Source organism: Panthera pardus, unplaced genomic scaffold (genome assembly GCF_024362965.1).
Source record: "Panthera pardus isolate Hobbes unplaced genomic scaffold, ASM2436296v1 HiC_scaffold_22, whole genome shotgun sequence".
NCBI lineage: Eukaryota > Metazoa > Chordata > Mammalia > Carnivora > Felidae > Panthera > Panthera pardus.
The window spans coordinates 6,007,146-6,031,471 of record NW_026526788.1 but is presented as its reverse complement, the minus strand read 5'-3'; the positions used below and the strand labels follow the sequence as shown (position 1 = coordinate 6,031,471).

The window sequence follows — 24,326 nt, the reverse complement described above, 5'->3', positions numbered from 1 at the left end:
GGGGGAGGGACAAAGAGAGGGGGAGACAATCCCAAGCAGGCTCCAGACTCTGAGCTCCGAGATGTTAGTGCAGAGCCCAGCTGGGGACTCAGACCCACGAGCTGTGAGATCATGACCTGAGCCCAAGTCTGCTGCTTAACCGACTGAGCCACCAAGGTGCCGCAGGGGATTTTTTTTTTTTTTTTTTTTTAAGTGGGAGAAATAAAGCATGTTAGTGGAAATAAGGGTATGCTGATAGGACTCAATATAGCAGAGGTAGAAAAATTGACACAGGAGAGGGAAACAAGCATTGTGGGAACAAAGTCTTCATTTGGGGAGTCGAGGGGAAGAAATCTAGTCCATGAATGGGAAATGGTTTTAGAGTGGAACTTGGACATTTAGTATGTAAAGCGGATAGGTATTTTATGTAGGCAGCCCTTTTATACATATATATATATATACGTATATATATACGTATATATATATACGTATATATATATACGTATATATATACATACACACACATACACACATATATATACGTATATATATGTGTGTGTGTGTGTATATGTATATATATACACACATATATATATGTAACTTTCTCATGTCTGAAGTCTTCACGCTTGTTAAGTCTTAAGAAACAAATGAGAATTTTCATAAAGATGCAGATGACTTTGTTAGGCAAATAAAGCCCAGTTTTCTGTCTCTGTTTTACAGATGTGATCTATGTTATCTGTGATACTGGGACTTTCTGTCTTGCTAATGATAATGACTTAAAGGGCGTCTATTAAATCCTAGCTGAATAAGTTTTTTATAACTGCTTTGAAAAAGCAGTGATTATGGTTTTAAGGTTGGTTGTGTTCTACAGCCACTAGAAAGTGGAGAGAGAAAAGTCATTGCCCTTGAGAAACACTTGTAATCAAGTAGAACTCAGACTTGGGAAGTCTGTCATGACTGCCGGAAGCTGTGTGTCTATTTTTAAGGTTTTATGCTTTGCTAATACCAAGCTGTATTGGTTTTTCCTACCTTCTGTTACTTTCTGAGTAGCAGTTGAACTACTATAAGGGCCATTTGAAGTACCCTGGTTCTCAGCAGCAAACTTGGAAAATTTGCTTTGTTTCTGCCAGGAGAAAAGTTTTAAGTTACTTGATCATTGAAATCAAATAGTGATATTTCCTATATTGTTCTAAAATGTTTTATCTTATTACAATAGTTTTTTTTGGGTTTTTTAAAAATATTTATGTTGAAGTGTATAAATATAAAGGAGTGACATTTATATCTCCATCCCTTTGGAAAGGCATCGAGACAAATTTAGAATACATTAGATTTATGCCAATCAACCAAATAGATAAATCATGTTTAAGGTTTTAAAATGATTTTTCAGCTTACATTTTTTGTCCGTGAACTTGGTCATTGCTGAGTATCTCAAAAATGTTTTCATCCCCGTAGGTAATCAGTATTCGCCATTATTCAATTTTATTTTATAAAAAGAACATACATTGCAATGGTTTATTTATTTCTTTTTTTAAAACCTTTAAAAATTTCTTTTAAACGTTTTTTTTTTTTTTTATTTTAGAGAGTGAAAGCAAGCAGGGGAGAGGGGCAGAGAGAGACAGAGAGAATCTTAAGCATACACCACACTCAGCACTGAGACTGACATGGGGCTTGATCCCATGACCCTGGGATCATGACCTGAGCTGAAATCAAGAGTTGGACGCTCAACTGACTGAGCCACCCAGGAGTCCCTGTGTATTCATTTCTTAGTGTCTTTACTTACTCTGAGCATTTTGAGCTGTCATTGTTATAATCTTTATTTTCTTTAACACTGATTGTGGGCTTTCTTAGAACCAGATTCAAAGGTAGAATTTTTGTTTGTTTTGTGTGATTTTTTTTTTTTTCTTTTTTAGTTTTCATTTCTACTATACTTTTGTATAACATCACGTGGGTAGTTTTAGATAGTCTCTTTTTCTGTGGGCAGGTAACTTCTTTCTAATTTACTAGTCCAATATACAGTGTAAACTGAAAGGAATTTTTAATATAATACAAAATAACAATGTTATACAAAAAAACAACAAAATAACAGTATTATACATTTTGTCAGTGCCTAGTTTGTGTATATTTGATATTAAGGATAGCAATGCTGATCTCTTAGCAGATTGTCTTCTTCACCACCCTAACCTCCCCATAAATAAAAATGTTTTTCCCTTTTTAAAGTTATCTTTGTACTAGGATTATAAAATTTAATATCTTGGGAACTCCCAACTCTTTTGAGAGTAGCATCTACTGTATTTTTGTGTAGTACTGGGATGTTTCATATAGGGCCTTAAGCTTTTTGAGTATTGTGTTCTTTCCAAGAGATTTTTAGGAAAATGATGTGCTTTATTTTAATGATAACCCTTTTTATTATTATTTAGAAATTTAGAAAATTATATGAAAATTTAAATTTGCCATTCTGTAGGTTTTTGAAAATGGGATAAGATTTCTGGAATACCTGTATTTATCAGCTTGGTATGCTCATTCTCTGTGAAGATAAATGGAAATATCTTTTTTTTTTTTTTCTTTTCCTAGACCAGAGGAAGAGTCTTCTTCATCCTCCAGTGATGAAGATGAGGATGATAGGAAACAGATTGATGAGCTACTAGGAAAAGTTGTATGTGTAGATTACGTTAGTTTGGATAAAAAGAAAGCACTGTGGTTTCCTGCATTGGTGAGTAACTTCAGTATAAAAGAGTTTAACTTTCAACTATTTAAGTTCATGAAGAGGACAACTGATAATCTTACTAGTATTTTTCACAAGGACAAAGTGGGGAAATGGTTTTAGCATCATTTAGTTTACACAAATATTACTTTCAAAATTGTCTTTGAGTACCAAGAACTCTTGAAGTCATCCAAGAAAGGCCAAATTTTGGTAATTTTAGAGGCTAGGTATATGAGAGTTCATTATACTTCTCTTTCTGTTTTGGGTAGAAAAGTCATAATGTAAATTTTTACAACTCCTAAATTCATCATGCAGAAGATTGCAGAAGAGGAGACTTTCTTTTTCTACTGTTAACTAAAATAATGTCTGTCTATCCTCCTTTTCAGTGAACATGTTTTATATTCTTTATCCTGAGCTCAGTTCAGTGTTTTGCACAAAATAATTGCCCAGTAAATGCCCGTTCTTTCAGTTAAAACTTAACATTGTATCTTATAATTAAAACTAAAGAGGGTAATTATTTGTTTTAATAAATATAAATGCTTTATGATACCTTTGCATATATCCATCTGTCCATCCAGTATTTATTGGATGCCTGTTGTATGCAGGGACTGTGCTAAGACCTTTACAGGGACTACGAGGCAGGTATTATTATTTATCCTCACTTAGTGATAAGGAAACTGAGTATTGGAAAGTCGAAGTAAGTTGGGTAATAAACTGAAAACTTAAGTGTCAACGTATGAGATCATTTCTTTTTTCCTTAAGCACTAAGATTTCTTTGTAAGAATTTTTTTTGAAAACATTTTTTTTTTTAATGTTTAATTATTTATTTTGAGAGAGGGGTGGAGGAGTGGAGAGAGAGGGAGAAAGAATCCCAAGCAGGCTTCACCCTGTCAGTGGAGAGCCCAACACAGGGCTTTATCTTAGGAACAGTGAGATCATGACCTGAGCCAAAAATCAAGAATTGGATGCTTAACCAACTGAACCATCCAGGTGCCCCTGAAAACATGTTTTTTTTTTTAAATTTTTTTTTTTTAATGTTTATTTATTTTTGAGACAGAGAGAGAGACAGAGCATGAACGGGGGAGGGTCCGAGAGAGAGGGAGACACAGAATCTGAAATAGGCTCCAGGCTCTGAGCTGTCAGCACAGAGCCCGACGCGGGGCTCGAACTCACGGACCGTGAGATCATGACCTGAGCCGAAGTCGGACGCTTAACTGACTGAGCCACCCAGGCGCCCCTTGTTTTGTTTTTTAATGTTTGTTTGTTTGTTTGTTTGTTTGTTTGTTTTTGAGAGAGCATGTGCATGCACGAACTGGGGAGGGGCAAGGAGAGGAGAGAAAGAATCCCAAACAGGCTCCATGCTGTCAGCGCAGAGCCAGTAACGGGGCTTTGATCCCACAGATGGTGAGATCATGACCTGAGCTGAAAATCAAGAGTTGGATGCTTAACCAACTAAGCCACCCAGGCACCCACAGCCCAGGCTGTGCTAACAACTCAGAGCCTGGAGCCTGCTTTGGATTCTGTGTCTCCCTCTCTCTTTGCCCCTCCCCTGGTCATGCTCTGTCTCTCTCAAAAATAAATAAACTTAAAAAAAAAAAAAAGTTTTCTGTGTCTTTTTCTAAAACAACAGGAATATTAATTTTTTCACTGTTAGTATATTCAGTATTATGATTCTCTCACCATAATTTCTGAATAGTTTTCTTGATGATGGGAAAAATATTTAAGGATTTATGATGTTGAATTGTCAGTAATCTGCTTAGGAACCATCTCATTATCATTTAAAGAATCTTAGAATTATTCATATATGTAATCCTTCCCCCCAAAGTGAGATCTTTTGGACAGTGATGACTACTTTTTGTCAACTAGGGTGTAAACTTGTGTACTAAATCAAACAAACTTGACATAATAACATAAATAGTATTTGGGTTTCAATTTTTGAAATTAGTTTTTATAAATTGAGTAAATTTTACGAGTGTTTAGTAACATCATGCTAGGAAACAGTCGCGTACTCCCAGGACCTGTGAACAACCTCCATGGGTTTAGCATCTCCCCTGGCCAGGCACTGTGCTGAGCTTGTCAGTATAAACAGTCTCCTTTATTCCTGAGACTGAAGATAAGTGGTATTTACCCCCATTTTAAGAGAAGGAAATCTTAGCTTCCATGACTCATGCAGTTGTCTTTTTCAGTTTCCTTCATGGTTTCTCCTCTAACCAACCTTGAAATGTTGCTGTTCAAGGTTCAGAATATATCACTCTGTATTCTCTTTTGGGTGATCTCATCCCCTTTTATAGCATTGGTTGCAGAGTTAACAAACTGAAATGCCTTAGGGACCAAGAAAAGAACATACATGGGTGAACAGGATGAAATACGGATTATCATTCCTGTGGCAGAATGGAAAGTGATCCCACTTACACACCACCAGCAGCATCGGCCAAAGCTATCATATATGTAATTTTTGAAACCCATGAGAAAGTGTGATTCCTTCAGTAGCTCAGTTGGTCAAGTGGAGGACTGCAAAAACCATGAGAAAAAAAGGTAGATTTTATTCATAGTTTTAGACCTAAGTTTGAGACCCTTAGTATTTAGGCTGTTGACTCCCAAGTTTATATCACAGTTCAGACCTCCATTGTGAGCTCTAGACTTGGGTATCTCTCTATTTAGTATCTCCATTTGGATGTCCTTCAGCCACCTCAAAACTTAATAAATTTAAAACTAAATGTATTCTCTCCTCCCTTCTTCCAAAACTTGGCCCTTCTCCATTGTTTCCTCTCACAGTGAATGACATCATTTGCACAAGACAGAAACCTGAGCATCCCTCTGCTTGCTCATCTCTTCACTTCCCTAATTATCTCTCATAGTTCTCTTTTCTTTAATTTGCCATTGCCACCACTCTGCCACCAAGTCACCACCTCTCACCTGGATGTTTTAATTCCATTTTAATAAATAAATAAAAATAATTGTAACTTAATTTTATTTTTATTCTTTTTTTAATGTTTATTTTTGACAGAGAAAGAGAGAGAGAGAGCGAGCATGAGTGGGGGAGGGGCAGAGAGACAGGGAGACACAGGATCTGAAACCGGCTCCAGGCTCCGAGCTGTCAGCACAGAGCCTGACACAGGGCTCGAACTCATGGACAGTTGAGATCATGACCTGAGCTGAAGTCGGACACTCAACCGACTGAGCCACCCAGGCGCCCCTATTCTTTTTTTTAAAGTTGGATTTATTTAAATAATCTCTGTGTCCCACATGGGGCTTGAACTCAGAACCCCGAGATTAAAACTCACTTGCTCCTCTGACTGAGCCAGCCAGGCACCGCCTAAGTAATTCTTTAAAAGGCAAAGCAGTTACAACATTATCCTTCCTCAGAGCCTTTCCTTAAAGATTTTAGATTTTATTCTAAGAATTAACCAGAAAATCTGAACGCTTTTCATCTCTCTTAATCACTCCAGGCAGAAAGTTAGCCACACTGCCCTTTTGCTCTCTGGAACAGGGTTCTACTGCTTCCTGTCTCTGACGCTTCCTGTGATTAGTTTCCTCTGCTTGCAGTGCACCCCTTTGCTGCATATACATGTGTACGTGTACATCCCATGTCAAGCCACCTCCTACTCAGGCTTGAAAGCTGAGCTTAAATGTTGTGCCTTCAAGGAAGTGGTCCTGTGGGGTGCCTGGGTGGCTCAGTCGGTTAAGTGTCCGACTTCGGCTCAGGTCACGATCTTGAAGTTTGTAGGTTTGAGTCCCACATCAGGCTCTGTACTGACAGCTCAGAGCCTGGAGCCTGCTTTGGATTCTGTGTCTTCCTTTCTTTCTGCCCCTCCTCTGCTCACTCGCTCTCTCTCAAAAATAGATAAACATTAAAAAAAAAGTGGTCCCTGATTACCTAGATAAGGACTTAACGCAGTAGCAGTTAAATCAGTGTGTACTCTCTTACTTAGTGCTTGTCTTCCCAACTAGAGTACAAGCTCCGTGTAGGGAGGAGCGGTGACTGTCTGGGCTTCTGTGTTCTCTGGCATCTAGTACACTACCCTGATGTGGTAGTTAGTATCTGTAGCATGATTAGACCAAATATGAAGTATTTACTTCAGAAATTTTTTACATTTATTTTGGGGGAGAGGGAGGGAGAGAGAATCCTAAGCTGGCTCTGCGCTGACCGCGCAGAGCCCAACACAGGGTTCAAACTCACAAACTGTGAGATCATTGCTATGAACTGAAACCAGGAGGAGTCGGACGCTTAACCAACTGAGCGACCCATGGCAGGCGTCCCTACTGGAGGACTTTTTTGAAATGACAAGGAAGTTTCCTTGGATGCTAATACATAGAGCAGACTTTTTTCTTTTTTTAAAAATGTTTTAATGTTTATTTATGTTCAAATGAGAGGCAGAGTGCGAGTGGGGGAGGGGCAGAGAGAGAAGGAAACACAGAATCCGAAGCAGGCTCCAGGCCCCTAGCGGTCAGCACAGGGCCTGACGTGGGGCTCGAACTTGCGAACTGTGAGATCATGACCTGAGCCGAAGTCAGACGTTCAACCAACTGAGCCACCCAGCCGCCCCATGTAGCAGACTTTCATCAGTGAGTTTATTCACAGTGCCGTCAGTATTTAAGGAATGCCTGGTGCACTGCAGTTGCTGTTACGGAAAATGTGAACTAACTTTTTAAAGACGAAATTAGAACTCACCTGTTTCTAGCTCCTTTCTGACCTTTGGTGAGAATAAATGGCCTTTATGTACCATTGTCATTTTTCAGAGCTAATGAGACTGTCCTTAAAAGAAACCTGTCATACTTATTTAGCCCATTTTTCATTGTTCCTGGTATACATAGTGGGCTGTCTTGGAATTAAAATACTCAAAGTTTATAGGCGTCTTGCATTAGCCTTTAGGAAGGAATGCTTGAACCTCACTTTAAATAGCAGCTGAGGGACTCCAACTAAAGTAAATCTTCTTCTGTTAGTAATAAATCTTATGTAGCCTCCAGAAAGGTATCTTCTTTATAACATTTACTTTTTAGAGTGGGTAGCATTGGGAAGAAATTTTAGTGCCTGTTACGTATATTTAAATGTAAGTAATAAGTTGAACTCATCTCTACCTTTTTTAAGTTAGAGACTGCTCTGATATACTTGCTCCCGTTTGGTTTCTGTTCTCCTAGCCGTGCTGCAGACCCTCTGGCTTTAGCTCTTTTTCCACCCCAGCCTCCCCTTTCATTCCAGTGTTCTGTTTCTAACTAGAACTTGGTCCACAGCTTCAGTCGAGCCATGGCCACGCTTCTGCTTTCAACGCCAAGCCAGTGCCAGAAACAATGTGGGGAATCAAGAAAGCTGGAAGGATATAGGATGTAAATTTAAAATCACTTGTGTGTATTTTCATGTGTGTGTGTACCTGTTTACCCTACAAACTAAAATTCGTTTTTAAGCTTTAAGCTGAAACTATCTTTTATTTTAAAAAAATTTTTTTTTAATGTTTGTTTTTGAGAGAGAGAGAGCGAGAGCACAAGAGAGGGAGACAGAATCTGAGGCAGGCTCTAGGCTCTGGGCTGTCAGCACAGAGCCTGAGGTGGGGCTTGAACTCACGAACCAGGAGATCATGACCTGAGCTGAAGTCAGACACTTAACCGACTGAGCCACCCAGGCGCCCCTGAAACTGTCTTTTAAAAGCATTTTAATAATTGATACATAACTGTAAATGTGCTTTTAGTTTTAATAGTTTACACTTTTTTGTTTTTTAAAGGTGGTTTGTCCTGATTGTAGTGATGAAATTGCTGTGAAAAAAGACAATATTCTTGTTCGATCTTTCAAAGATGGCAAATTGTAAGTATAATTCACTGGAGGTTAAAAATATGCTGTTTTTCCAAGTTAGGATAGTAAATGATAATAAATTAATTATTTCCAATGACCTTATGCTTTTACTTTTCATCATACAGAATGTTTGGAAGTGTGATCATTTTTCACATTATCATTTAGGTGGTCTTACAGTATGCCTTATTTGTTTGTTTTTTTTCTAAACTCCCAGAGTTTGTCAGTATTTGCCTGTATAGTATAATAGCTGGTGATTTGTTCAGGCACATTTAGATATATCTACTGTATCTAATATTTGATCGCTATATTTATTGATGTCTTTACTATTCTGGAATATTTCATTGGGCCCTAATATTTTTAGTTCTAATGGTTATACTGATACCTGTTGTGTAACATTCAACTTGTATAGTAGCCTGTGGATTAAAATGGGTTACTGCAAATGTATTGAGTGTTCAAGTGATTTTTCATATAGAGCTTTTCTGGAACTGAGTTATGAATTTCTGTGTTTTTTTTTCCCTCTTTAAGAATTATGTGACTAGAAAAGTCATGTATTTTATACTTGGCCTTATTCTGTGTTTATACCTTAAAAGGATCATCACATTTTAAGATTGGTGTTTGGGTTTTCAGGTTCTAGAAAGTGATTTTTATAACAATTTATGAAATCCACTTTAACAAAATGGAGATAATCAGGAATTTGAATATTAAAATTGAATACTGGTTCAATGGTATTAGGAAATTATTGTTAACTTTTAAATGTGTAGTAATGGTATTGCTTATGATTTAAAAAAATTTTTTTTTCAATGTTTACTTATTTTTGAGAGAGACAGAGACAGAATGCGAGTGGGTTGGGGCAGAGAGAGAGGGAGACACAGAATCCGAAGCAGGCTCCAGGCTCTGAGCTGTCAGCACAGAGCCCGATGCAAGGCTCGAACTCACGAGCTGTGAGATCATGACCTGAGCCGAAGTTGGATGCTCAATGGACTGAGCCACGCAGGCGCCCCTGTTTATGATTTTGAAGAAGAATTTTCTTTTAAAACTCATGTGAAGTATATCACAAATCAAATTATATAATGTCTCAAATTTCCTTCAAAGTAATCCACATAGGGTGGGAGGAAGTAGGTAGGGGTATAAGTGAAAGTGACTGACTTTATGATTATTGTAGTTGGATAATGGGTATATGGTGTTTCATTGCACTGTTTTATTCTCTTTTGTATGTGTTTGAAATTTTTTGAATAAAAATTAAAAATAGGCTGGCTGACAAATGTATTTGGAATAGTTTTCTGGTGTTTGTAGATTGATACAGACCAAATGCAGAAGAGCTGAATGATACTGAAGGATGACTTACTATTGTAAAATAGGAGATGAATGTGATATATATGATAGAAATTCTCCCAGTTGCTTACATCTGACTCCCTCCCTCCTTATGATTGGGGAGTTCCATGAAAGACTAAGTTATATATTAGAAGTTTGCTTGTGAGCCTAGAATCCAGCTTAAAAACAGTTCTTAGAAGAACATTTATAGTATAAACAAGTACATTTTCTTCCAGTCTTAAATTCAGTAATTTCTTGTGATTATTCCAAGACAATGGCAAATTCTTACTATTTGACTTCTTCTTTTATTGGATTGATCCTGCCATCAAAGTATTTTCATTTACTATTATTTTCATTAGCCTCCTTGTTTTCAGTGTTACATTTAGCCAGGGACTCCTGATATTTGAGAATATCTTGTTTGAAAAACACCTCTCAAGGTGGGGTCCTTCTGTAGGTGATGACCTATTTCAACATTCTGCTTAGCATTTTATTTGGGAATTGCAGCACTGTGCAATCACTTTCATTGCAAATGTTAATGTTTTCATATTTTTAATATTTTTCTGTAGTGTGTAATTCAACTCTTAATTTCTGTTGTGTTTTTTGTGGCTTTTTTTTTTTTCTTTAAAATTAAAAAAAAACTAATGTAGTACTTCAGTGCCAAGAAAGGATGTCCATGAAATTACTAGTGACTCTGCACCAAAGCCTGATGCGATATTAAAACAAGGTAAGGATAATCTTGGAATAGTTTATGGTTAACTTAACAACTGCTGAAGTGTTTTTGAAGATCAAACTCTCTTTTGCTCTTTAAAAAATGTATTTTGGGGGCATTTGGGTGGCTCAGTCAGTTAAGCATCTGACTTTGGCTTGGGTCATGATCTTGTGGTTCATGAGTTTGAGCCCCTGTGTTGGGCTATGTGCTGGCAGCTCAGAGCCTGGAGCCTGCTTTGGATTCTGTGCCCTCCCCCCCCCCCCCCCCCCCCACACACACACTCTCTCTCTCTCTCTCTCTTTCTCTCTCTCTCCCTCTCTCTTTTTCTCTCAAAAATCAATGAACATTAAAATAAACAAATAAATAAAATAAAAAATAATATTTTTTATAATCCTGTCTTTGAAGTTATACTTGGTTCTGTGTGAATTATACTTTTGTAAACCTAGGTGTCTTTTGTTACTATAGGGTTTCTTTTTCTTTCTTAGCTTATAATCAGGGGCAGTAATCTAAAAGTGGCAAAGAACTATATTACCAGCTAATTACTATAGCCTTGCTTTTGCCTAGTAAATAAAATGTTAGTTCCTAAGGATGGTGGAAACAGAAGTCAAAAGTAATTTTGATTTGGCATGTCTCATAGTGTAACAATGGTCATATTTTATTGAGGAATATATCATAATTGCATTTTTTGCTTGGTTTTTAGCTTTGTATATAACTTTATTTTCCTTTCATCCATGTTCATCAAATCTAATAGTATGCTAGGTAGACTGGTTAAAAATCACCAAGAATTTGTGGTTTAGAGTTTATTTCCATGTATTATAAACTGAAAATAACTGTGTCTAGCTAATTTTAGTTTAAGCTGATTATTTAATTTTAATTCAGGTTTAACTAGAAATGAAGCTAATGTGTATTTATAGAATATCTTCAGCTATAACGTATGTTCATTACAGCGGCTTTGTGCTTGATATATGACGCTGATTCATAGTCATTTGTTGGACAAATGATCAGAAATGTACCAGTCTTAAAGTTGTTTTTACTAGGCATGTTTAGTTTTTTGTGTAAAAGAAGAAAACTGTTCTTTGTTTGAACCTAAGTCCCGGACCTTCAGTAGCGGCGGTTCGCTGTCTGTCAAATGGGTGCCTGATGCTTCGGATGGTTGGGTTTGAAATGAGTTACTACAGTGCGCAGTGCCTGGCACGTAGCAGACACTTCACAGATGTCAGTGGTATTAGCACAGTAGTTTTACTTCTTTTTTTTTTTTTAATCTTTTTTACCACTATTAGACAAATCAGTTGTCTTAATTTCTCCAGTTCACATAGTTTATGGTCCTCTTTCCAGCCTTTGATCAGGCGCTTGAATTTCACAAAAGTAGAACGATTCCTGCTAACTGGAAGACTGAACTGAAAGAAGATAGTTCTAGCAGTGAAGCAGAGGAAGAAGAAGAGGAGGAAGATGATGAAAAAGAAAAGGAAGATAATAGCAGTGAAGAAGAGGTAATTAAAAATGGTTGATGTCTCCTAAAATTAGAAATAACACTTCAGTTTCCTTTGTGAGTTAGGATTCGGCATAAAGTCGTCAATCACTTAAGTATTTTTAGTATTAAAGATACTTCATAATAAAACTGTGTTGTGATGTCCGCCATAACCGGGTAGTTTGCTTGCTTACTTAAAATAGAAATATAGTCTTGTGAAATTGAAAATACTAAATACAGTTATTTCCGTCATCTCAAAAATGTTTCTTGATGATGTGCTTTTTTTTGGTTTATCAGATAATAAGGGAAATACACACCTAACGTAGCAAAGCTCTACTTTCATGTGCTTTCTCATCATCCTATGGACCACTGTCACCTGGTACAGTGTTTTCATCTGCATATTTTATTGAAATACCTAGAGAAGTATAAAATACATCTTCCATCTAGTATTAGAAGAATAGTCCGCAAAAAAGGGTTAATACCTTTAATACCTCTTTGATTCAGAAAGACTTAAATAACTACGTCTAACACAGATGAGTGGCTAGTTCTAATTAGATCATAAATAAGTCATCTGTGAATTTGTATGGATCAAGTAGGTAAAGTTTTAGATTTTATTATAACTGGTACTTTAGATCTAGCAGTGATAAGTACCAACAAAAGCTGTCCATGGCATTACTAGTGACATTGTACCACTGTGCTCTTCAGTGGTTTGTTGAACGATTTCATAAAAGTTACTGGTGAATGGTGTAGGTAGTGAAGGCTGTATATTTGACCTTGAAGTGAATTGGAGTGAATGTTTTCAGGAAACTAAGTAAGTTAATCTCAATATGTAATATTTTCGGTAAGTTCTGAAATTCTGCCATTTAATTGTAATAAACAACTATTCATGAAATAGGATTGTTTCAGAGTTTATGTTTTATGACCTAGTGATCTGTGATGACAATGTGTAGTGTAAAAGTTTCTCAGCTTCAGTCTTCTCCCCCTCCCACTTTTTGTTTAAAATGCTGAAATGAACAAGCAGTCCTTTGCTTCAAACTTGCCCAGTAGCTTCTTAGCACCTTAAAAGTCAAGCTTCACTTACAGAACTTCTTTTACAATCCAGTCCTGCCTTTTTACCACTTCTCTTGGTGTACCTTGCCATTTTGAACTTGATGCTGTGGCGATATTAAATTACATACCTTGCCTCTTCCCAGCCTGTACACATACCAGTACCTCTGCCTACAGTGCTCTTGCCTTTCCTCCCCCAGTTAGCCTGGCAAACTCCCGTTCAGTTTCAAAACCCTACTAACACGATCCCTCTGTAAAGGGAAACCTGTGCAGCGTCACCTCCCTCACCTCAGGAAAGTTAATCGCTCCATTTGCTTAATTACTACCTTTCCTTGTGCATATTTTTATCATTTACACACATGCACGCGCACTTATTGTCGGTTTTCTCCCCTGTAAGCTCCTCAGGGGTTTGGTCTTCCCTGTGCTCCTACTCAGAGTGTCTCATAATGTATAACTTGTAAATATATGATGATCAATAAATATTAGTTACTAAAATTTTTATTGCTTAGATTTGTGTTTTAGAAATGTTTTGGTGAGAGCAAATCTGGTTTCCAGTTAATCATTTTCTTTTACGTTAAATACAAACTTCAGTAAATTTTTGGGACAGGAATAAGTTTGGCAGTTTATGAAAGCCAAATATTGTATCGGGGGCATTTAAGATCGTATCTAGAAAATAGGTTTCCTTAGATTTGTATCTGACTGCCTTACTAAAACCCACCTTCTGTGGACCATGTTTAAACTGAGAAGTGTAGATTTTTACATAAAGAAATTAATAATTGTCATTTATTCTTCTCTGCTCAACTGGCAAACTTAATAGTTTATCAACATGGATTTTTGTTTCTTGTTTTTACCTTGCCTTCCTTTGCTCTGCTAGCTTTTAAAGTAAAGGGGCAGATGTCAAAACAATGGCATTAGACACATGATTTTTAAAAGTAAAATGATATATTTAGGTTTATTTAGACTATCAGTTGAAAAGTATGGTCTGGAGCGTTACTGTCAGAAATACATTGGTTTCAGCCAGAGTAACTGCAAGTCCTAGGTGTATGTTTGGAATCACTTTCTTCACAGTTACTCCCGATCGTGTTCTCTAACGGCAGGCTCCATCGCTCATTTTTCTTTTATCTGAGTCAGCACCTAGCACAGTGCCTACGCTCGCTGGTGCTCGCTAAATGGCTTGTTGAATGGATGATAGTCACTGAATCGACGAGTTCCTCCGTCTCACCTACTACCCTGCTCCTTGCAGGTCGCTTCAGGACCAGCTCCCTACTGCCACAGCCCCTGGCCACAGCAGCAAGAAGCTAGTCCCTCCCTTGTAATTGATAAATCGGGGAACTATTTTATTACTTGAAGATTTCCCTAAGTCTGAATCTTCAGGTATTGTAGATCAAGTTTGTTCCCCACTTTACTGATTTTGTTAGCTTGAAGTGCTGCACAGTGGGGCTGTATATCATGAAGGATACTTGGAGTTACAGCTAATGGGACCCACACGTGTATAGTTCTGGAGGAGCAACAAGATAGTCTGTTGTGATGTGAAACCCTGACCCAATTTAATATAAGTGAGAGTAGGTCTTCTTGAGCCTGTGGCCCTGACTTAAAGAGTAGTTAGATATCTGATATGGGAAAAAGCTCATGAACCATCTTGCTAGTCTTATTTCATACTTCTTCTATGAGAATTTACATTTGGGATTATCGCTGTTGAGATACCTTTTAAGGCATATTCCTTTGGAAAGCATAAAATGTCTAGACTTGCCTGGTTTTGAACATCTTAGTGTTAAGAAATAATTTTTACTTGGTAAAACATCCTTGAAATATTTTAGTAAATATTAGTCTTTGCTTTTAGTAGGAAATCTTGTATTATTATGATGTTTAATTGAGGAAAATAACATTCTATTCTTCTGTGACTAAAATTAGGAAGAAATAGAACCATTTCCAGAAGAAAGGGAGAACTTTCTTCAGCAGTTGTACAAATTTATGGAGGATAGAGGTGAGTTTTATTTTTAAATGTGCTACCTGTACAACAATAACCATGAATAAAAAAACCATAAAGAATTCTGTTCGTTAAGCTTCATGTCACTAATAATCATGGCTGCCTTACTGCCTGCCAGCGTCACCAGCACCTGGCATAGTACCTGGCATATAGTACATGGGAGGAGGAATTTGACAGTATTTTGATGGATATTATGGCCATGGACCCATATGGCCTGCATTCTGTTCTGCCTATCTGCCCTCCATCCATGGGTTCCCAAAGAACTCTTTAACGACTAGGGAGCAGTAGCTGACTGGTAATCATAGTACCATTTTATTTGTACCTACATAGATTCCTCTAGTAAAAAGCCTTCCTCTCTAGAATCACTGTTGGATATACCTTGGATGTGTATGTTTGTGTGTGTTTGTGTATGTGTGCATGTGAGTGAGAGAGAGAGCCAGAGAGACACCATAGTCCCAAGTCTTCTTGGGACCCAACCACACAGAACGAAGCAGAGAATTAAACCATCCAGAGAGAGTCAGACATAGAGAAAGGTGGCAGAGTCTCAGGGTGAGCCTTGGCTTAGTCTTTTGAATCTGCCTGGTGTTGTTAAAGAAATACAAGAATCGAGGGAAAGAGGTATGGATGTTGACCTTTCGTTTTCGGTAGTGACCTCGTCCTCTGGTAACTGTGGCTTTGTCACTCTCTTGGTAATCTGCTGTTCAGAGTATAGTGTCTCCTTTCCTGGGAAGATGCCAGAAAGGGAGTAGGGAGAGGCAGAAAGCTTTCTAGCTTGAGGAGAAGGGCAAAATGAATGAATAATATTTGGAAGTGCCACTGTACTTTGGGAGTTATTTGGGGGGGGATTAATATTTTTTTAAATCTTCATTTGTATTGTTGATAAGTAGAAGTTGGCTGTCTTTTGCTCTCGTAAGTGATAGTGGCTGCCATAATGTAGGTATCTTTATTGTTTGATATAAAATGTCCTTGCTTTCCGTATTATTTTTTTGTATGAATGAGGGTTGGCCTAAGAAGGTAGGTGATTTCTCAGGCTTTTGTATAAGGCAAATAAAAAAGTGAAGGGGTGCCTGGGTGGCTCCATTGGTTGAGTGTCCGATTCTTGATTTTGGCTCAGGTCGTGATCTCACAGTTGGTGAGATCTGGCCCCACGTTGGGCTGTGTGCCGACAGTGTGGAACCTGCTTGGGATTCTCTTGCTCCCTCCCTCTCTGCCCCTCCCCCGCTCGTGAGCCTGCTTTTTCAAAATAAATTGTAAAAACTTAAAAAATTTTTTGTTTTGTTGATATTTTATTTTGGTTTATTTGTTATTCTTTGTTCATCAAGGAGATGAAAATGGAGTGAAATCATATAAGGTTTCAAAAATCTGGTATGAGAAATTTTTAAAAAGGAGATGGGCTTAAGTGGTAGACATGTTTTGGATTAACAAGGAATTTTTTTTTCTCTTATACATATACTTTGCACTATATATATTCAGTGGTAATATCTGAATCTTTGGTAGTTTTAAATAACAAATGCAGCATGGTTATAGTAAATTTTGTGTTTTCTTTAATAGGCACACCTATTAACAAACGGCCCGTACTTGGCTATCGAAATTTGAACCTCTTTAAGTTATTCAGACTTGTACACAAGCTTGGAGGATTTGATAATGTAAGTATTACAGTCAAAAGTGAAACATGTTTTTCATGCAACATGTTTTCTTTTTTAAAAATTACCTAAAATTGTCTAATAAAAACCTAATAGTAGAAGAAGAAGATGTAAGGCACAAGTTAGAAACAGAAACAGCTAGCTTCCTCAGCCAAATTTAAATTTAATTAAAGAGCTTTTCAAACGAGCTTCCCGATTTACTGTTTGTCAAACTTTCATAAACCACCTGTGTATGTGTGAGTCACAGCACAACTATATTGGTAGAAGTTCTTCCTGTGTCTCTTTTCCACTACACTGTAAGGTCCTTGAGAGTAGGGATCTCTTTTAATATTCTTTATTCTTAATCTCTTCCATGGTGTGTGATGCGCGCACACACACACACACACACACACACACACACACACACACACATTTATGTATAGAAACATGCAGAAAAATCTTTGTTGAACTGAAGAAATTATCTTAAGGTTGCGATGATGTGTGGTGTCCATCCAATTAAGATTATTCGGGCGGGGGGAGTATTCTGTAGAAGAAGTATTCGGGCGGGGGGAGTATTCTGTAGAAAATTTACTTTTTTTACTTAAAAGTAAATGCTTTACTAAGATCCTTAGAACTACTTTGATTTATTAAATTTATAGGTTTTATGGGAACTAATACATTACTTAAAAATTTTGATGTGTCTCTTCATTACAAATTTTCATTTAGAAACCTGAATATTTTCTTATTTACTATGCCAGGTTTAATTTAAAAATCAAATGGCCTAATAGCTCAACATTTGTAATTTTCTGAGATTTGTTAGAATACTAAAACTTACTTTAAAAGATTGTAAACTAAATTTTTTATTCAGAATTTATTAAGCTGTTTTTCATTCCTTTGAGACTAGAACCAGTACATATAAGCATATATTTCTATATGCTACATTAGTCAAAATTGTATTATATTCCCACCTTTTAATTGGGGAGTTTTCATTTTACTTTGTCTGCTAGATTGAAAGCGGAGCTGTTTGGAAACAAGTCTACCAGGATCTTGGAATCCCTGTCTTAAATTCAGCTGCAGGATACAACGTTAAATGTGCTTATAAAAAGTAAGTCATGGTACTTGATATACCGACATTCGATATTTTACCTAGAAAACAGGAGGCTAATTATTTCTTCTAAGAAATCAGAAATTTTTACTAATCACTTTATAACAGCATGTTCTGCAGTATTTTCTGTGAATACTAGATCTATGAGATATTCTGTAAAGAAAGTTTTTGTGGCCAAGAAAATTTGGAAAGCACTGTGTAGAGACTAAGAACCTCTTTTTAAAGTGTTAAAGGGGCACCTGGGTGGCTCAGTCGGTTTAGCGTCTGATCTCAGCTCAGGTCATGATCTCGCGGTTCATGAGTTTGAGCCCCGTGTTTGGCTCTGTGCTGACAGCTCAGAGCCTGGAGCCTGCTTCGGATTCTGTGTCTCCCTCTTCTCTGCCTCTGTCTGTCTCTCTCCCTCTCTCTCACTCAAAATAAGTAAATAAATAAACAAACATTAAAAAAAAATGAAGTGTTAAAAAGTCCAGGATTGAATCCTGGTCCTGCCAATTATTAGCTTTTGTGCCCCTTGGACCATTTATTTGTTCTCTTAAGCTTCAGTTTCCTCATTTGTAAAATGGGATACTAGTACTTGCCTCGTAAGATTATTCTGATGATTAAATGAGATTTCACATGAACTAAGAGGACTAGTGCTTGGCATATCAGAAGTGCTCATGGGGTGCCTGGGTGGCTCAGTCAGCTGAGCATCTGACTCTTGACTTTGACTCAGGTCAGGATCTCATGATTCATGAGTTCGAGCCCCATGTTGGGCTCTGTGCTGGACAGCGCAGAGCCTGCTTGGGATTCATCTCTCTCTCTCTCTCTCTCTCTCTCTCTCTCTCTCTCTCTCTCCCTCTGTCCCTCTCTCTCTCTCTCTCTCTCCAAAATAAAAAAAAAAAGTGCTCAAAAAGTTGATGCTTTACTAATACTTTTAATAGCTATTGTTGTTACAGTTACTTTATTTAAGATACTGTTTTTTTACTTTTGGCATAGTTTTTTTGTGACTTTGGTTTTTTTTGAAAAATGTTTCTATTTGGGTTAAAGAGAATGGGAAGAACTAAACTAGAATAAATTAGAATATTAATATGACTCAATATTTGAGAACTTAAAAGAAATAAACACCTTTTAAAAACCACCACTCTGTAGTAATAATTTGAAATGTTTTCCCAAATGTAATTTCTCTTCACGTTTCCAGATATTTATATGGTTTTGAGGAGTACTGTAGGTCGGCCAATATTGAATTTCAAATGGCATTGCCAGAGAAGGTTGTTAACAAGCCATGTAAGGAGTGTGAAAATGTAAAAGAAATCAAAGTTAAGGAAGAAAATGAACCAGAAATCAAAGAAATAAAGATTGAAGAGGAGGACAATATAATACCAAAAGAAGAAAAGCCTACTGATGATGATACTGAAAGAAAAGAAAATATTAAACCCTCTCTGGTAAATCAGATACTGTTCATAGTGCTGTGCCTTCTTTGGTACATTGTCTACACTGTCTGTAACATTTTCATGGTTAACTTACTATAAAATGTTATACTTAATTTCTTGAGCATTTTCCTCGTTAAGTGCTATTTTTGTATTTAAAATGGTTGTTCGCTGTTTTTGCTTAGTGTGTTAGGAATGACAGGAGTATCTTAAAATAGCTAACGCATTTCTCAATGTTAGTATTGGTTGGTACCGCCTTTTGCTAACAATTAGATCATGGAATTAGGTTGACAGTTTTTACTTTTGTTGGTTTAGTTCCTCTGATTTTTTTCTAGGGAAGTAAAAAGAATTTATTAGAATCTATACCTACACAGTCCGATCAGGAAAAAGAAGTGAACATGAAAAAAACAGAAGAAAATGAGAATCTGGAGGACAAAGATGAGACACCTGGGGTAGATGAGTCCCTCAGCATAAAGGTAGAAGCTGAAGAAGAAAAAGCAAAATCTGGGTAAGAAATTTGTTTTTGGTTAAGATGCATTTTTTGGCTGAATGAATTCTTGTAATTTGCCCTTTGTGTGTGTGCGTGTTTGAACCTAAATTTGACAAAATATAGTGTAATTGAGTGGTTTGCATTTAGTATGTAAGTACCATTTGCCTCCTTCAGAGACCCTACTAATGCAAATTTGTAGCAAAAGATCATGTTTTTGATCCATTCTTCTTGCTCTCATCATGGAAATTTATGAAATTTTGAGCTAGAAAAATACTTCTTACTACATTAAGCTCTGCTGAATAACCAGATAACAGAAATTTGGGAAGATGGCTTTCTGTATGCAATGTTTTCTAGATGGTATGTTGGCTCTAGATTTTAAGAGTTGTGTTCATTTCTTAAGCAAAAAACAAGAATGGAAAAGTGCTAATAATTAGCTTTCACCAGGCCTGGATTGTTATATTGTGTTTTCTGTGACAGTAGTAATTCCTCATTTTGGTCAGTTTGGAATGATGAACTGTTTATTCAGCAATGTAATTTATGCACTGCCAGTGGACCCCTGGATTTTGTAGATGATCTTTGGCATCTAGTCATCGCTGAGGTTTAAAAAAACCCTACACATCCCCATCGTCAATGGTCCGTTTAAATAAGTACAACCAAATGTTTTTGATCATTTTAGTGTTTTCTGAAATTTGGCCACAGCATGCACATAGGCAGGGAAGGGAAGCAAAATATGCTTTGCAAATTTAGGGAAAGGTACTTGTTTAGTATACCTTGTTATATATCTTTGTGTACAAATGTCTATATCAAGTACTCCTTACTGCTGTTGGTGATTATTTCAGCTGTTAAGAAACTTAGTAAGTACGTAGCTTTTTGCCTAAAATCTCTTGATTATTTTGGCTCTGAATATCTCTGAAATTTTGGCTGCAGCATACAGATAAACATGGGAGGAGAAACCTGGGTTTAGATGAATATAGTCTAAGTGTTTTTTCATTATACTTGGTTATAGCCCTGTGTGCACGTGTATATTTCAAGGTACTCCTTGCTGTTGCTGGAGACTATTTCAGCTCCTAAGAAACTTAGTAAGGATTCAGCTTTTTGACTAAAAATCTGATCTTTAAATTTGCATGTATTTCTGGAATATCTGCTGTGTGGGAGGCATTGTGATAAGCCTGTGTTTTCTCTTTGTCACTAATAATTACCTTATTTTTTCAAGTTGGTGTTTCAATTTATTTTCTGGTGTGAACTATATATTTTAGGTTTTAAAAAATTCTTCAACTATATGGCTTTTTAATTTACTACATATATTTATCAATGTATCATACTACAAACTGAAATTTTCCTAGCCCGACAGCACTAATTTGGTAGTGTTATGTGTTGGGAATGTCCAAGATTGATTTCTGAGTTTTATTAGGTAAGTGCAATAGAAAATTTGATAGTTATAAAGAATCATATGTGAGTATTTCTCTAGCATATAAAGTTTCTCTAAGTAATTACTAGTTACTGCCAGGAATTTGCCATGTCCTTTTTTCATAGTCTAGGTAAAGGAGATTAAATAAGTTAATTTAGGTAAAATGCCCTGTTCAATGCCTGGCCCATAGAAAGTATTAATAAGTTAAAGTTGTTGTTTTTTTAATTTGTTCCATTGTATGGAGTGTGACATCAAACTGGGAAAATTTGATATTTGTGAATTCAGATGAAAAATACTGATACATTTGGTTTCCCAAAATAATAGTTCTTTAAAAGATGTGCGTGCGTGTGTGTGTGTGTGTGTGTGTGTGTGTGTGAGTGTGAGAGAGAGAGACAGAGAGAGAGAGACAGAGAGAGAGATCCACATCAACTTAATTTTTAAAAATCTATATGCTGATTACATTTTATACTTCCAGAAGGTATCATTGTTGGCATTCTATGTCTGATTTAGTGCGTTTTACCTTTGATTTTGCCAGTGAATTATTAGAGAAAGGAGTAGAATATTTTATTTGACTGATAGCAATTGTGTTGTTTGCTTCTTTAAACTTTAGTACACTTTTTAAGTGTTTTTCATTTGGTTGGTGTCTGAGGTTGACACTCAGTGTGAAACTTTTGTTTTTAATTTTTGATTGCTTTATTAATACAGAGTATTAGAGTATTACTCCAGATAAAATTAAAGACTGCCAGGCTGCACTAAAGTGGGATTGTGCTTACTGGCATGAACCAGTTGTGCTCAGAGCATTGTGTAATGTAAGACACAATTTAGAAGTTGTTTTCATTTAAAAACTCTTAGATTTTTTATTCTGTGTCTCTCCTTTCTCTGATATGATCATTCTGAGGTACATGACAAATATCTTTGGCGCATAATAAACAACTTCTTTTGTCGTGGCCACTAGAATACACTTCCTTTTCTCCCTGATACACAGAGATACAGGTTTATGATTTAAACAAGGAATATCCTTTCCAAAAAAAGTCTTAACTGTTTTAATTTTTTAAATACATATAAACATTTATTTAAAGTTGTTAATAATAGTTTATCATCCAAAATACCCTCTCTGGTAATTTCTTAGATATTTTAGCCTTACTAATAATTATTTCTTCAGTACAGACATGTTCATGTATTTTTAATAATAGAGTTCTAGTTTTTTATCTCCAATTATAGCTGGTTTATTTAGGTCTTAATTTTGAAGTACCTATTCATTTGAATATAAATGAGTCTTTAAAAATAGAAGTAGTTCTTGAGATTCTGTAGACTTTGTGATGTATTTCAGAGAAAACCGATGCATTTGTTACTTTTGTAAACTTACACTTAATTTCACAGACTGTTAGGCTTCCCTTCGCCCCTCCTGCCTCACAATGTAGAAGGAAAGAGGTAGGAGAATAAAAAAACATTTTAGCGTTGCTCGTATTACTATAGATTGTTTCTGTTGCTTACGTGATTGCATAATTAGGAGTGATAAAGTATGTCATTGCTAAAAAGGTTGCGTATAAGATTATGAAACAAATGATCAGTGGAAAAGGCTTTTTATATAAATATTACATTCATGAACTTTTAAAGCTTAATTATGTAACTGTCATGTAGTTTCTGTTTTATAATCTTTATTTGTCAGCTCTAAAGTGATGGGGTCTTTTTGAGAGAAAACTATTGTACTAAATATAGACATAGTTTTTATCTGCTGTGCAGGGTAAATACATAGTATTTATCTTGGGACTAAATATAGTTGAATTTCGTATTGAAGTCTTTTAAAAACTAAATCTAGTGTTTGGAAGGTTTTCTCCAACTTGTTTAATATGGATTTGTGGCTAATATAAAATGAATGCGAAGGCTCAGTTTTAAAAAGTGCACAATACTGAGAAGACTGAAATGGTTGCAGTGCTGCTTCTAGAATGATTTCACTTTTAGTTTTGTGTTACTTGGACTTGGCCTGTCTTATTTCATCGGAACTTCGAAGTTGAGAGAGTCGGTAAAAGACTTTATACGCGGTAAAGAAACAGAAATTGTAGCGAAGTTTAGAAGAATAGAAAGAAAAAAATGATGTGATATTGATGTGAAGTTAGTCAAATAGTCCTGTGAAAGGTAAAATCATATTTCAGTTAGCATAACATTTGAAATTCTGGTTGGAGCACCTTTTGAACTCAATAAGACTAGCTGTTGGCTAGTAAAAGTTTTTGTTTTCAACACCCCGGGGCTGGAAATACTTGAATAAAAAATACTTTTTAGTCTGGAAATGGCTATGAGGTGTAAATGATTTGTGTTTTTGTCAACACGTTTGTGTAAAACACTTTCATAATAAACCATGAAAAAGTTGTTAAAGTTGACCTTAATAGTTTCTTATACAACTTCTCTTCTTCTGGCTGTTGGAAATTTTCTTTTAATGCATTTTTCAATCTTCATTTCCTCTAAATGTATTTCTCTATAACCACAGTCATCTTATACAGTTTTGGTTTTTAATGTTACATTGCAACCCAGAATTTCATGCACATGGAACCTGCCGTTCCCGGAGCAATCACAGCCACGATTTTTATCAGTTTATGTGGTTTGGAACTGAAAAGCTTATGAAGTGTCTTTTATTAACTGCAATTTTTTAAACCTTTCAAGAGATGAAACGAATAAAGAGGAAGATGAAGATGATGAAGAAGCAGAAGAGGAGGAGGAGGAGGAGGAAGAGGATGAAGAGGATGATGACAACGATGAGGACGAGGAGTTTGAATGCTATCCACCAGGCATGAAAGTCCAAGTGCGGTATGGACGAGGGAAAAATCAAAAAATGTATGAAGCTAGTATTAAAGATTCTGATGTCGAAGGTGGAGAGGTCCTTTACTTGGTGCATTACTGCGGATGGAATGTGAGGTAACTTGAGTTTCAGCTAGTGATTACTACCTAAAAACACTTCTAAAATAATTTTCTATTTTAAAAGTTAATTGACGAATTACAGACGTATTAGTTACTCTGATTGAGGTCATAGTACCATATAAAAAATCTGTAGATTTCAGCATGTAAATGCCTCGCTTAGTCACTTCCTACTTACTGTTTTGAATACTTAGAAGATACCCTTAGGGTCTAGAAAACTGATATCTATACAGTTGACTTTTATGTTATACATGAAGATTAACAGGGACAGCAACATTATTGGTGAAATGATAGAAAAATCTTTTTTTTTTTTTTTAATTTATTTAAGTAGAAAAATCTTTTTTAAAGTTAAAAGAGTTTTGAGCTTCTTCATGTCTATGAGTTAATGACCGGGCTTC

The 24,326-nt window shown here is 36.3% G+C and overlaps 1 protein-coding gene across 6 annotated transcripts in view; it reads left to right on the top strand.

Annotated features, from left to right (window-relative positions):
- ARID4B (AT-rich interaction domain 4B) overlaps positions 1–24,326 on the top strand; it is a 152,716-nt gene that overhangs the window by 88,813 nt on the left and 39,577 nt on the right. For 4 of the 6 annotated variants that reach the window (XR_002072301.2, XM_053910202.1, XM_053910201.1 and 1 more), the window contains exons 8-17: positions 2,551–2,689; positions 8,398–8,477; positions 10,424–10,500; positions 11,821–11,975; positions 14,912–14,984; positions 16,539–16,633; positions 17,617–17,714; positions 18,892–19,135; positions 19,456–19,628; positions 23,677–23,928. Coding sequence is in view for 5 of the 6 variants with exons in the window: in XM_053910202.1 (XP_053766177.1) it covers positions 2,551–2,689; positions 8,398–8,477; positions 10,424–10,500; positions 11,821–11,975; positions 14,912–14,984; positions 16,539–16,633; positions 17,617–17,714; positions 18,892–19,135; positions 19,456–19,628; positions 23,677–23,928 (1,386 nt within the window). In the remaining variant the exon portion in view is untranslated. The remainder of the gene's footprint in view (positions 1–2,550; positions 2,690–8,397; positions 8,478–10,423; positions 10,501–11,820; positions 11,976–14,911; positions 14,985–16,538; positions 16,634–17,616; positions 17,715–18,891; positions 19,136–19,455; positions 19,629–23,676; positions 23,929–24,326) is intronic. The other 2 variants (XM_053910203.1, XM_019418958.2) reach the window with 2 other exon arrangements.